Genomic DNA, 13,968 nt, shown 5'->3' with positions numbered 1-13,968 from the left:
CTGAAAGCCACACAATTTTGGAAGAATGGCAGGCTTCTGCCTCAGAGCCAGTCCAGTCTAGAATCCCCTGACCCACCCTGACCCTAGGCAGTGCCTGGAGTTCCTTCCCATCCAAAACACTGTCCTTTGGGAAATGCAGGCAGCTGTAGCACAGTCATCCTTGAGGAAGAGAGCCAGAGGGCCAGTCTCTGCCCTTCTTTTGTTTAAAATCTTCTGGCCCATAATTCCTTGTGCTCTGGAGGCATTCAGCTTCTCACCAATCTGTTAACCGTTGCCTAGGCAAACTCCTTCTGTGGCCCCTCCCTACTTCTCCCCAGTAATCTGATCAGATCAGATCTCTCTCTATCACTCACCCACCCATTTTCCAAACCAGGAACTGCAATGCCAGCCTTAAGTTCCCCCTCTTCTATTCCATAATACAGTCAATCAGAACATATTCACAAATCTGCCCACCTTTACGTGCCCCTATCACCATACCTGAACCCAGGCCAAAATCATTTTCTGTCCAGATTCCAGCCTAGACTAGCTAAACTTCCTCATAGACCCCTCTGCATCCGTTCTTGCCTCCTCTAATTCTTCTCCACAAAGTAACTATCGTATACTATTAAGCTCAGAGCCCAATGCTTAGAGCTTCAAGGTGATGGGGAATTCACCATTGCCTTGGGGATAAAGTCAAATTTTGTGTATTTTGTTACAAACCGACAGCAGTCCTCCCACAGACCCTCTTCCGCCTCACTGTCCACCATCTCTTTGACTCCCAAGAGGTGACCACTGTCGACTATTACACCTGGTTCCTTTGGAATTACCTCCCTATCTCTAAAGAACATGTTTGCATTGCTATTTTTATTTCTTTTTAAGATGTTCACATGAGGATATGTTTATTGATTTTAGAGAAAGAGAGAGACATCGACTTGAGAGAGAAGCATCTATTGGTTGCCTCTTGGATTCCTCTTACTGGGAATCCAACCTGCAAACCAGGTGTGTGCCCTGACTGGGGACTGAGCCAGCAACCTTTTGATGTATGGGATGACACTCCAACCAACTGAGCCATCTGGCCAGGGCTGCATTGCTGTTAAGAAAAAAAAAAAAATCAGTGACTTCCAACTCTAGAAGATGAAGATTAAGCTTATTTTCGCCAAATCCTATGATGCCTACCACATATGGAAAACTTCTCTTCCTCATCTTCTCAACATGGCCATGACTTAGTTATATATTGAATTCAATACCTGCACTGATAGGACTTTGTGTTATTTACAGGTACACCATAGACTGTACTATCCAATTAATAGTTTTCTTTTCCTGTACACTTTTTTTGTTTTTGTTTCTTTCTTGGCTCAATAACTGTCTTTCTCCCTTAACTTGTGTTTTGTAACAAAGAGGCTTGACTCCATTTTTGATGTTTGACAGCTTTCAGTTTCCACCCTTCTCTTTCCTATCTGCTCCACATCTGGGCAGCCAAGAGAAGAAGACCTCTGTAGGCATTTACCTCCAATAGCTGATGAGAATCTCAAATAGCACAAACTCTAGCCTGTGCTAGTGGAATTCCCCACTATTCTGACTCTACCCTTTAACTACAGTTAAAGCCCCAAACCACCCCAGCCCTTTGCTCATCTTCTCATCTGACTCTCTAGGATTTGAACCAGAGACCTCTTGTTTTGCAGGCCTGCACTCAATCCACTGAGCCACACCAACCAGGGCCTCATCTGACTCTTGTATAAGCCTTTTTTCTTCTGGGAACCCCATCTTAGTGCTAGTATTAAATATGCTTTATTTATATTCATTGTTGGGGTGCATTGCGCCGTGTTTCTAGACATGCAGATAAATTCCTGAGTGAGCAATCATGCCCACTCCTGGGCACACTGGTCTATGAAATTTCTATGTACTTATCATTAATACATCCCCCAAGGGGCCCCACCCCCAGTTTTGTAAATCTGCCCTCAACATGCTTTAAATACCAGTCATTTTATCCAAGTCATTTTCTTAATGATCCTTCTCCCAGTGCCCCTGCCCTGCTCCAGTTCACAGCCTGGTTGATCTGCAGGCTTCCTTCAGAGCTCTGGGCTTAGATTTTCCCTTAGATTTTCCCATCAACCTGCCTTTCTCATGTACAATTCCGTTTTCTCTTTTCTTATTTTGGTTGAACAAATCCTTGATGGCTTCCTGAGACATGGACCCATGAGGTAATGGTTTTGGCCTTTCATGTCTGAAAAATCTATATTTACCCTCCCAGTTAATTAATACTTTGGCTGCAACATACTGTATCAGAACTCATTTTTTTCTTTTATTTTTTAGCACCCCGTGTGATTGTCAAAAAGTCTGAGGCTATTCTGATACCCGATTTTTTTCTAGAATCCTGTTTTTCTTTTATGAAGGTGTTTAGAATATAAGGTGGGCAAAAGTAGGTTTGCAGTTGTAATACAAATAAGACAATACTTAAGGAATAAACAAGATGTGTCAACGTGGGTTTATTTTCATCCATTGCCTTGGGAGCTCCACAGGCAATTAGGAAAGTCATGTTTTTTCATTCCTGAAAAATTTCTTGAATTGTTTTCTTTGGTAATTTTTTCCTCTCCATTTTCTCTGTTCTCTTTTTCTGGAACTCCCATTATTCAGATATTGTACTTTCTGGACTAGTCTCTACCTCTCTCATCTTTTTATCATTTCTCTTTTCATCTTTTTGTTTTACTTCCTGAGATTTTGCCAGTTTTAGCAGTTTATTTTAAACCTTCACTTGAAATTTTCTATTATACTATGATTATTTCAGTATCCAAGAGCTCAGTTTTGCCCTCTGACTGCCACTTTTAAAAACATTTATAAGACCCAATTCTTGTGTAATGACTGTATTATCTTATAATATTTTCTCTATCTTTGAATCTTTGGAGATTTTCATAATAGGTTTTTCTTTTTTTCTCCTGCATAGACTTTATGTTTTTCTTATTACTTTTCTGGTTAGTTGGCTTTGGTTTCTATCTCTCTTATTAGAATATTCCATCAACTATCTGTGTACCATTGGCTGTCTGCCCATATTTAGGAGAGAAACACTAAAAAGTTTGGGGTACCCTCAATTTACTTGGATGAGCCTGTCCACTGCAGGTTTCATGAGAAGACAGTGAGGAAAGAAGGCTAGATGCCTTGACGTTCCATTATGAACTTTCAGTAGGCTGCCTCTCAGCTTTGCCAACCATTGGCTTAGGATTAGCTTTCTTGGGACTGACGAGTTAGTTACTCCTCAATTACAATTTTCTCAGCCTCTAAAATTAGGTTAGTATGGTTCTTCTTCCATTACTTATGCATTTGTGAAATTATACTTTAAAAAAACCCTATTCACTATAGTTAGTGGGTTTTCAGGAAGAACAGAAACTGCCATTAAGTGTTGTCTGACACTTCTAATAGGAATTAAAAGCACACCCGGCCTGTGCTGTATGTACTTTTGGCCCTTGCTTAATTCACCAGCCTATATCACATTCATTCTACACTCAGTCCTCACTTCAGTCTTTTGAAAACAAAAGACTCTCCTTTGCCATCTGGCCCCCACAAGTGCTGGTCCCTCTGCCAGGAACTCCTGACGACTGTTCAGCTACCTCTGTGGACCTTGCAGGTCTCAGTGTAGGTGTGATCACTTGGGGTGAACGTCTCTAACCCTCAGAGTGGGGTGAACTCTCCTTTCTGTAGGGCACCCACAGAACCCACTCCCTCCCTCACTAGCTGGTCAGCTCTGTGCAGGCCGGGGTGGTGACCGTGCTCCCCTCTTTCACTGAAGTAAAGTCAGCTCCGAGCTCAGTGCCCAGGACACAGGAGGTGCTCACAGTGCATTTGATGAATGAACAAACGAAGGCAGTGAAGTTACTTGCTTATGATAAGAAAACAGAGGTGGTACTGAAATATGATTCTCTCAGTCCTTTCTGTCCAACTACATTGGCCTACTCCTGTTTTCTTGGTTTTTAGTTAGAAGAAATCAAACATATTTGACTAACAAAAGGAGATAATGACCCCTTCAATTTGTAGGTGGGTAGGACCAGGATAATTGTCTCTCTCTCTCATTTATAGAGGAGGAAGCAGAGAATTGGTGACGCTATATAGTTTATGAGAGGAGGTTCTAGCAGTGAGAATTAATATTTTCAGGCTCCCAACCCTGTATTTATTTGTTTGTTCTTTATTTATTTTTGCTGTTTGGAACACACCTAGGATGCTCCCTCTCCAACCTTACTGTCTTTGACACTCCATGGGTATTTCTGTGGTGTCTTTTACATTGTTGTCTTCTATACCTGACTCTCGTCAAACTCCCACGATCATCACACTGCTGTTTTAGGCAGTGAATCAGCAGTTCATACTTGTTGGGGTTGTACAAGAATTATCTCAGAAGCTTCCTCAATTTAGAAGTGCTTCTTTCTCCTCCTGCCCCTCCAGTTCCTGACTAGGGGGTTCTGGAGCAGTCCTTTGAAAATGCCCCCCAAGTGCTATAGAGTGAGTATTTGTAACTCCTCCCCCCCAGTTCATTACACTGAAACCTAATACCACTGTGGTGGTATCTGGAGGGCCTTGGGAAGATGGTTAGATAGGAGGGTGGAGCTGTCATGAGTGGGATTAGTGCTCTCATGAAAGGGGCCCTGCAGTGCCTCTGATCTCCTACTTCCAGCCTGCAGGACTGTGAGGGATACATGTCTGTTGTTTACAAGCCACTCAGCCGCTGGTGGTCAGTTATAGCAAGCCAAACAAACTGAAACACCGGGTAATTTGGATGTGACTCATCCTCACAGATGAGGAATATTGCATTAAATGGTGGTTGTGACCCAACTGCGTTTTATTCATACATTACTGCTGTGCACTCCAGCCGTTCGGCAGGTGCTAGTGTTAGAGTGTTCAGTTCATTTACACCGGTTAGAAAAGGAGTGTCTTTTCCGAAAATTGTTTGTTTTCGATGGCACACTTTTAATTTCTTTTCCTAATGTAGGGAAAAGCAAAACTCAGTGCTGGCATTTAGTAGTTTTGATCCACTTACTAACCTGTTTGAATTTGGCCAATTGCTTGAACGAACTCTTCTGCAGAATAGTTCCTATCTGTACCAAAAGGACAACCATAATGGCACTCAAAGTATAGCAAAAGAAAAAAAGGCACACATCATGCTACAAAAAATGTTTATAAAAGATTTTCCTAAGCAAAACGTGCTTCAATCTAAAACCGGAAACTGTGTGAAGATCTTGGGGACATCCTGGTGGCATCTCCAGGCACATTTCCTTGTGTAACATAGTGTAAGTTAGTAAGAAACGGGGGTGGATATTTTCTCATACAAATTTCTATTGTACAAATTATGTAACAATGAATAAGAGGAATAAGATGCCAGTATAATATTTACGCATGCTTAATAGGGGAGGTGAATTTGTTAGTGTTTGAATGCACACTCTAACTCTGGTAGTTTTTCTTTAAAACTACTCTGAACTAATTTGTGATTGACATCATTTGGGTATTTCAGTGACTTCTTTGTTTTTCCTACAGTTACTTGCAAGTACATCAATTTACTTAGTTCATTGAGTCTCCTGGAACATACAATGAAAAGTAGAATGACCTGTAAGACAACTATAGGTCTTAGTCCTGAGCAAGCCTGGAGGTTTGTGTCAGCAGGCAGTGATTTCTGTGAATGTAAAATGGATTCGAATTAGAATTAGGCAATGGATGGCTGATAGAAGAGGGATGGGGAGAAATGAGGGGGGGCTGTGTTCATCTGAGTGTGAATACCACGGTTTAGAACATTTTCTGCAACTTTCCATTTTCCTCCCTTTTTGATTTTAACTTGCTCTTTGTCAATACATAAGAAGAAAAAGGAGGAGGAACACTAAAGAGTGGAAATTATCCAACAGTTGGAACATACACGAGTTTTGGATTCCATGTCACTCACTGGAAAATTGGTGTAGGTTACTTAACCCTGTGCTACTTCAGTTCCTGGATGTGCTCAAAACAGGAGAATATTTGATCCTAAAAATAATTAACTAGGATGACTAGAGTTCTAAGAGGATATTTACTTATGTAAATTTCCACCACTTTAATAATGATACCTCAACTATATATCTTAATCTTTAACTGTCTATACTTTGGCTAAATTCTATAAATTTACATTAATCAATAAACAAATGTTTTCTCTCTTTAACTTCATTTTCCAACTCTATTTTCCACATTCTTATCATCCTTGTGTCACAGATTTCTTACTTCCTGATAATATCTTTTCATATTGTTTCAGGCCAGTAAATCTGCCTCTGGTTCTAACCAAATAAATCCTCTATTTCATCTTATTTAGATTAGGGTTCATTCCCTTGAAACTTACTGCCAGCATGTTAGCCTGCAATTTTTCTTATATGGATAAGACCCATTTATAATAAAACCACGATTTATACATTACATTTCACATAATTTTTATCTCTCTCCTTTGTGTATTAATTACTCTTTATTAATGTAGCTACTTCTTAGCACACAAGCTAAAAGAGGAGCAATTTAACCATTCAAGTCAGAATCAGAAGTTTGCTGCTATGACTGGTCATACAGTTCAAGCCCCTCATTTTAAAGATAAGAAAGTGGGTAGGTCACTTACTTGTCTGAGGCCACACAACACTTAGCAATAGAGTAGGGACGAGAACTCATGAACCTGGGTCTCCAGCTACTGTTTCTACCAGTCCAGGCCTAATTAACACATGTGTATGCTCTAACTGATGAATTTGATTAAGATCAACCTGTGCTGAGTACACCCCCGGGCAAGCTTATCAGTACTCAGACACTGCACCTTTAATTCAGGCCAGTCAAAACCTTGTGAACCAGAAGTTCAGATGGAGAGCTGGCTCTGATCCTTCCTCCCACTGAAGATACACATGCCACACGGATGTGTATAGTCATCTCGGTTTTGGAGGACAACACCTCACTTCTCAGTGGCAGCACTACATTCTGCATTCATTTGACAAACATTCGATTTACACCCCCAGTGAGACCTGGGTATTGTACCTTTTGTATTGTACAGAGCGGCCCTGCCCTCAGGGACCTTGCAATCTAAGATGAAGGCAAGTGTGAAACAACTGTATCAAGAGTTGAGTCCTATAGCATAAGAGTACATATTTTTTTAAAAATCCACTTAAACTTTTCTGTTTTGTTAGCATACTTCTTTGTGAAACTAGCCATTTTAACATATAATCAACAAAGGAAGCAGATAAGCGTAAGATAGGAAGTGGGTTACGCAAAATTGCCGGAGTTTACCTAGCCCATCACTACCAACTGTTTCTTCTGCAAGATCCAGGGCCGTCATTTGGTGAAGTGTTTTTGGAGGTGAGAGAGCTGAAGTTTTGGAGTGAGGCAGGTAAAAACAAAGTAATTTTTTAAATGTTTTAAATTAGTACTTCTATTATTATAAAAGCAATGCATTCTTTGGGTAAAACATTCAAATTATACTTAAAGGTTTAGAGGCCAAAGAAAATCTTCTTCCTATTCTGGGTATACACACTTAACAGAATCCTGGCTTTTTTCCCTCAGAAATTTCCTATGCATGTAGAAAAATATACATGTATATTTTTGTTCCCACGAAAATATACTTATGATAAATGTTTTTTTCCACTTACCCTAGATATCTTTATACATCGGTATATATTGAACTATCTCATTTTTACACATGTTTACTTATTATTCCTTTGTATGCATATATCATAATTTATTTAAACAAAGGTTGACTTTTTAAGAATTTATAAATACTAAATACTGGGGAGATAAAGCAGGTATGTATGTATATATATATATATGTATGTATATATGCTATATATATATATAATAGCCATTTTCAGAGTAAATGAAAGAACAGCCAGACACATACTAGTCAGAATTTATTACGTTAGTGACTACTTCTTTATCTTTGTTGTCTCTTAGAACCCATCAATAATTTGATTGGTTGCTTTTGTCTTCATTCTTAGCTGCTGATAACTTTCTCCCTAACCAACCTCAGGAGGAAGTGATAAAAGTGAAACTTTTTCTGCCTGAGGCCACACTAGTGCTGGCTGCAATATCCAGATCTGGTCACCAGTAACCAACATCCCTGTATTTGAACTCACATTGACTTCCTGGCAATTCCCCACCCTCCAGGGCTGCCACTTGGCTTGGCTTCCGGTCTTTTACATGTAATCTATCAAAACCCTGTAACACGCTCAGTACTGAGAACAAATCTGAGTTCTGCCTCACAATATAAGGAAAGCAGGGGGCCAGTTTTTGTTTTAAGATAAAGATCTATTAACAAAACACAAACTCCCCAAAACTTCCTTTAAACCAAACTGCATTGTCACATGTTCACAGGCTCTTATTGCACAGCCAGATGACTCAAGATTACTAAATTTCTATTCATAAGGAGTTTGCTGGCCCCAAATCAACATATCCAGGCCCTCCCCCATCTTCCTCCTCTCTCCCCTGGGAGACTGGCATTTGGAACCATCGCTTTAGCAGAATGAAGATGATGTGTGTTTGCTGCCTGAACTGTTTGTTCTGGGATTTTATAAAGCACCTCCTGCCTCTGCCCCACCCCCGGGCCCTTTTAAAGTTCATTTTTTTGAGCTGGGGTAAGAAGAGGTCAGAATCTTTCTGGCCTCCAAGTCTTCGAGTTTAGCAACATATTCTGAGCATGGGAAATAGACTAAGGCCTCCTGTTTGCTCCTTACTGTAGATCTGAGTATTCATATCAGAAATCACTCACATCCACATTCCAATGTCTGTGGCTGAATGTGACGGGGGATGAGGGACACAGTCCTAGCCCTGCCTTGCGGGGTTACAGTTGAAGCTTCCGCTTTTGCTCTTGGCTCTAAATGGGCCCACCTTTCCCTTTGCATCTTCCACTTCCCAGCTTGCTTGGCAAAATCGAGAAGAAAAAAAGACACCCTAAAGCCTGAGTGTTCTCGAGGCCTTCCCACTTCCCCGGATGGGAGGCAGCAGTGGTAGCCACCTCCTTTTCCCCCAAAGTCCCTGAGCTTTTCACACGCACTCGTGGCAGGGAGCAAACTGCTCCGATACAACGACCTACACTCAGTCCCTTTCCTTTCAGTAGCCTCTCCACAGCCCGAGATGCGGTCCCCAGCCTCGGCCGCCTCCTAGCCCTCCGGCTTCTCGGCCTCCTAAGGCCCCAGTCGGGATCCTCCAGCGAGGGCGGGGCTGCAGGGCCCCGTAGGAGGGCGGGGAGCCGCCTGGAGGGGGCGCTGCGGGGACACCAGCTCAGCAGGGAGGCCGCAAAGACTCGGGCTCAGAGAAAGGAGTCCAGATCAAGTCTAGGTCCCGCTCCCTCGGCTGTCGCCCGAAGGGAGGGTGGGGCGGGGTGGGGTGAGGGGGAGGCGGTGGCTGGAGCCTTAGGGGCGGGGCGGGGCAGCTGTTCCACGCCGCGGCTCATTCACCTGACCTGAGTGCCCGAAAGGGGCTGGGAACTCACCAGGTCCTAGCCCTGCGCCCTCGGAGACCCGAGGCTCCCGCACCTTGTCCCCCTCCCACTCCCTCTTCGCCTCTGGCTGCACCGCCCTCACTGCCCGCTGCGCCGCTCCGAGTTACAAAGGAGGGAAAATGAGCCGGGCGGCGGCGGTGCTGAGCGCAGCCACCACGGCCGCGGGGATCGTGGTCGCCCCCGGCAGCACGTAGAACGCCCCCGCCTGCCCAGCGGTGGCACAGGCCTGAGCTGAGCCCGCAGCTGGCTCCTCGCCTCCCGAGCCCTGCGCGTCACCTCCCGGCCGGAGAGGGAGGAGGAGGAGGAGAAGGAGGAGGAGGAGGAGGAGGCGCCGCCTTCCCCGCGCTGCGCTCTCCGCGTTGTCTGCGCTCTGCTCTGGACCAGTTTGGGGAAGTTGCTGTGCCCTGTGTCGCCCAGATGTGCGATCTCATTGAACCGCAGCCAGCGGAGAAGATCGGCAAGATGAAGAAGTTGCGGAGAACTTTGTCGGAGAGTTTCAGTCGCATCGGTGAGTGGCGCGCTGCCCAGGGCAACCTACCCCGCGACCCTGCGACCGCTCGTTCAGCCCCGCGCTTCTGGCACCAGAAATGCAGCGGCCACTCGGGGCTTCCGGGGCTCCCGTGGGGTGCGCTGAGCTGCACGCGTATGGTGGGTGGAGGGAACAGTGCCCGGGACCGGGGCAGGGGGCTGATGAGGGAAAGGAGAGACACCCCTTCTTTCAGGATGTGGGGTTTCATTTGTGGATGATTGTAAGCATACTATTTGGGTTTCCTGTCCTCGCCACTGCGCTGAGGCTTTCGCGCCGGCGGGGGCCAGGCGAGGTGACACCCCGGCCCCAGACGTACACTGGACTCTGCGGCCACGTGGGCCAATTGTTTTTTTCCCCCCCGTGCAGTCTTTGGTATTGGGTGTTTGGTCAATAATTTAGCTTTGGAAATTGGCGAAACGTTCAGTTGTGCCTTGGTATTGTTTAACACAGCTAATCTAAAGAGAAGTGGGGCAGATACCTTGGGACCTTTTGTTCGGTACTTCAGGTCCTCGAAAGCGAGATTTGGGTGTTCAGTCCCCGGGTCTCTGAATTTTTCCATTTGCTGCAGAGAAATGCGCGCTGTGAACTTGTCGGAACATTTAGGAATGTCTCTCAAACTTCCATTTAGAGCTCCGGGGCTATTGTCTTCCAACCAACCAAACAACTGACCAACAAATAGAAAACGACTGAGAAATGTTCAGGACATTTAAGAATAAATCCATGTGACAGGTTATAGCAGGGTGACAACAGGATCACGTGGAAGGGGTTTGCTGGATTTCTAGAGTTGGCCTTAGAAAACCATTTTAAACACTATGACAGTGGCTCCCACCTCTAAGGTAACTTTCATACACACAGGTAACTGCTTTCAGCCAGAAAATCATGCTGGCACTAAAAATAACCTCTTAGAGGCCCTAAGAAGCCTTCTAGCTTTTGTTTCATTTATTTAACCTGTCGTCATTGTTAATGAGGGTGTTAATGGAAATTAAGCAAAAGGTGCTTACTTCTTTAACATAAAACCCTGGAGTGTGTGTGAGTATTGTAGTCATCCTTAAAAATCATTACCTAAGTGCATTGGAAAATATGCAAACTTTCTTCAGGTAAAAGAAAACATGGGTCAACGTTTAGTTTTCTTTTTTTTTAACTTAAACTTCGGTATTAGGGTGCAAAATCTTACCCAAGATGACTGTCAAGTTAAGGTATGAAACCAGTATGTAGTCATTTTTTACAGGTTAGGGGTGCACACGAAGGGTCTGCACATTCCAGTGAAGTTTTAAACCAAGAGGAGTGGAAGAGAAAAGGTGTTGAGTTAATAGACAGAAAACTGTACTTGAAAAATAATTAAATAAAAAAATTGGAAAAAAAAAAGAAAAGGTGTTGAGTTGGTGTTAATCATTCAGGAGGATGTTTCAGCACCGGCCCCCCCTCCCCTCACCCCCCCAAACCGTCACAGAGGCAGTTCTGGAGTCCATTAAGCCCTGTTCTAAAACACATTTACTGTATATTTACTAATGCTAATGACTCTATTGGAACTCTTCCAGTTTTGTGTTAAATAATTCATTGCACTTGAATCTCAGTGAGAAACCAAGAACATTAATATAAAAATCCTTATGTTTAAATAATTTCAAGAACTTGATAAACAATCAGTAAAATCTGGGTTAACTACAGTGCTGTCAAATGGGGTGTTATAGTTCATTGAACTTTTTAGGTTCCTGAGGTTTAGTGATGTGAAACTCATTTTGATTCTGACTCTTGTTAAAATATCTTCCAAGATCTATTATATTTTACTTCCTTTCAGAAACAGTACAGTACAGTGCAGTAAAGGTAATTGGTGATTGTATTGATGAAGATCTTGATTCTGAACAGCAGCTCTCCTTGTGGAATACTGTAAAAGGAGATGAAGAGATTTAAAGTGATTATGATTGAATATTAAGCTCAAGGCATTTATTAGAAGTAGCATTACCGAAAAATGAGTCTTTGTTATCTACGTATTTTGTTGATGTTTTATTTGCAAAATAAAAAGTCAATAAGATCAATCTGATTATTAAACGGTTCTTAAGGTCCTGGAAGCTGTTGAATTGAGGTTTACAATGGGATTATGTAGTGCATAGATTAAGGGTGTTATGTGTCAGACAGACTCGGGATTTCTGGTGTTTCCACTTGGAACAGAGTGACCTTGGGCAGGTCCCTCAACTTCTGAGCTTCATGTATTTTTTTATGTGCAAATGAATTTTGTTATTGGCATTTAGTGAAATAAGACATGAGAGGTCCTATGTGGTATGTAATAAAGACTCAATAGATGTTCATAATATGTTAATATCACCATTAGTGATTGCATATTCCATCATACTGACATAGTTATCTTCTAAATGGAAAGCAAGGTAAGTAAAGGAAGAAGTGGCCACTGACTTTACAGTAGAGCCAGGCTGGAAAAAGGATAGGTTTTAGAGTCGGGCTGGTTTGGGGTTGAACCCATTTTTCTCTGCTTGCTGTGCACCTGAGGCAACTAGCAGAATTCCTGTAAACCTCAGAGGTCTCAGCTGTAAACATTTTTAAGGTTGTCTCGAAGATTAAATCAGATAAAGTACATAAAATATCTCACGTGATATCTGTCACATGGTGGAAATCATTGCTGGAGGCTTATTATTCTGTCCAGTTTTCTTGTTTATCCCCTATCTTCCTCCTTTCTTCTTTGACGGTTCATGAGGAGATCAAAGAATAAGTGCTTGCTCCTATTGAATAATCTAACATTACAGTATATTCTTTCTCTTTAACTAATATGTGATGGCTTTTGAAGTAAAGATAGCCACTTTATTTCACCTTTTTAATATGATTCAAAAGTGTAGCTTGTTACACAAGTATGGGAAAATGTACGGTATTAATGTCCAGCCATAAGGAAATAAAGGCAATTTTTGAAAGTATGTGATATCTAATAAATGTTTATTAATAATTCTGACTATATAAAAGTGGCAATCCCAATGTGTAAATTATTCCTAAAATGAAGGGTCATGCCAACTTGGTCACTGCCCACCTCAAATACAGCTAATCTGAGATTACTCTATTATAAAAGGGCTAATAAAACACACTGGCTTTCAAGGCATCACACTCTAATTTATGACATCTGCCCGGGAGTGACTATTATACAGCTTTGGTTCTTTTACAATATGGGGGTAATTGAATTTCAAAGTCATCCACTGATTTCAGTAGTATTTATGTTTCTGATAAATCCACAGTGTCAGCGTGTGGATTTATTTAGAAATTACCACAGTTGTCCTGAAATTTAAGTTAGCAAAGACAAAACAAAGACAAATTTAATTAACAAAGACAAAAGGGAATTTGCTAATTGTTCCAAACATTTATATTAACATCTATTTCCTCTTTTCTTTCCTTTTTATTTTTGAATATCAGCCTAGGAGGAAAAAAGCTTTCTGTAATATCTGGTGTAAGATTAAGGTCCCACGGACATTTCTTCATTTGAATGCATTTCTTCACCCTTATTTGAATTTTTTCCGAGAGAACGAAAGTTTATACTCTGTGATATATGAGATGAAACCCACGTGTACCATTTCTTTAGAGGAGTTTTTGTGAGAACAGAGTAAAAGGAAGAGTCTGTGGTTAAATGAATTTTTAATTTTTAAAGAGTCAAATGAATTTTCGGGTTTGTTACTGTGTGTTGTAAGTGCGTAATTCTAGAGCCCAGTTGTCATTGGATAAGTCCATCTTGTCAGGGAAGGGGGCGGTAAGGTTGAAGGGTCAGATAAAATTGAACTGTGGTACCTCTCCCAATGTCATTTCAAAAGATTTTAATTTGAAAATTATGAAGTGGAATTCACATCTAGGATCCTTTCATAGGCGAGAATAGTGCATGGTTTTCATATGTCAAAACTTTCAAGTGCCTTGAAATGTAAGGTGTTGTCTTTTTGCCGTTGAGGTATACTCACGTAACTCATTTAATTCAACAAATAGGTCTTGAGTACCTCCTATGTTCTAGGTACTACTCTAG

The 13,968-nt window shown here is 42.1% G+C and overlaps 1 protein-coding gene across 1 annotated transcript in view; it reads left to right on the top strand.

The window, feature by feature from the left end:
* The first annotated feature begins 9,452 nt into the window (after positions 1-9,452).
* The window catches only part of CDK14 (cyclin dependent kinase 14), a 549,832-nt gene continuing 545,316 nt past the window's right edge, over positions 9,453-13,968 (top strand). Inside the window, exon 1 of the mRNA XM_037066082.1 lies at positions 9,453-9,947. Within this exon, the coding sequence (XP_036921977.1) occupies positions 9,857-9,947 (91 nt within the window). The 5' untranslated portion in view covers positions 9,453-9,856. The remainder of the gene's footprint in view (positions 9,948-13,968) is intronic.

Source organism: Sturnira hondurensis, unplaced genomic scaffold (assembly GCF_014824575.4).
Source record: "Sturnira hondurensis isolate 20B ecotype Veracruz unplaced genomic scaffold, ASM1482457v3 Scaffold0016462, whole genome shotgun sequence".
Classification (NCBI taxonomy): Eukaryota; Metazoa; Chordata; class Mammalia; order Chiroptera; family Phyllostomidae; genus Sturnira; species Sturnira hondurensis.
This window is presented reverse-complemented; position numbering and strand designations above follow the sequence as displayed.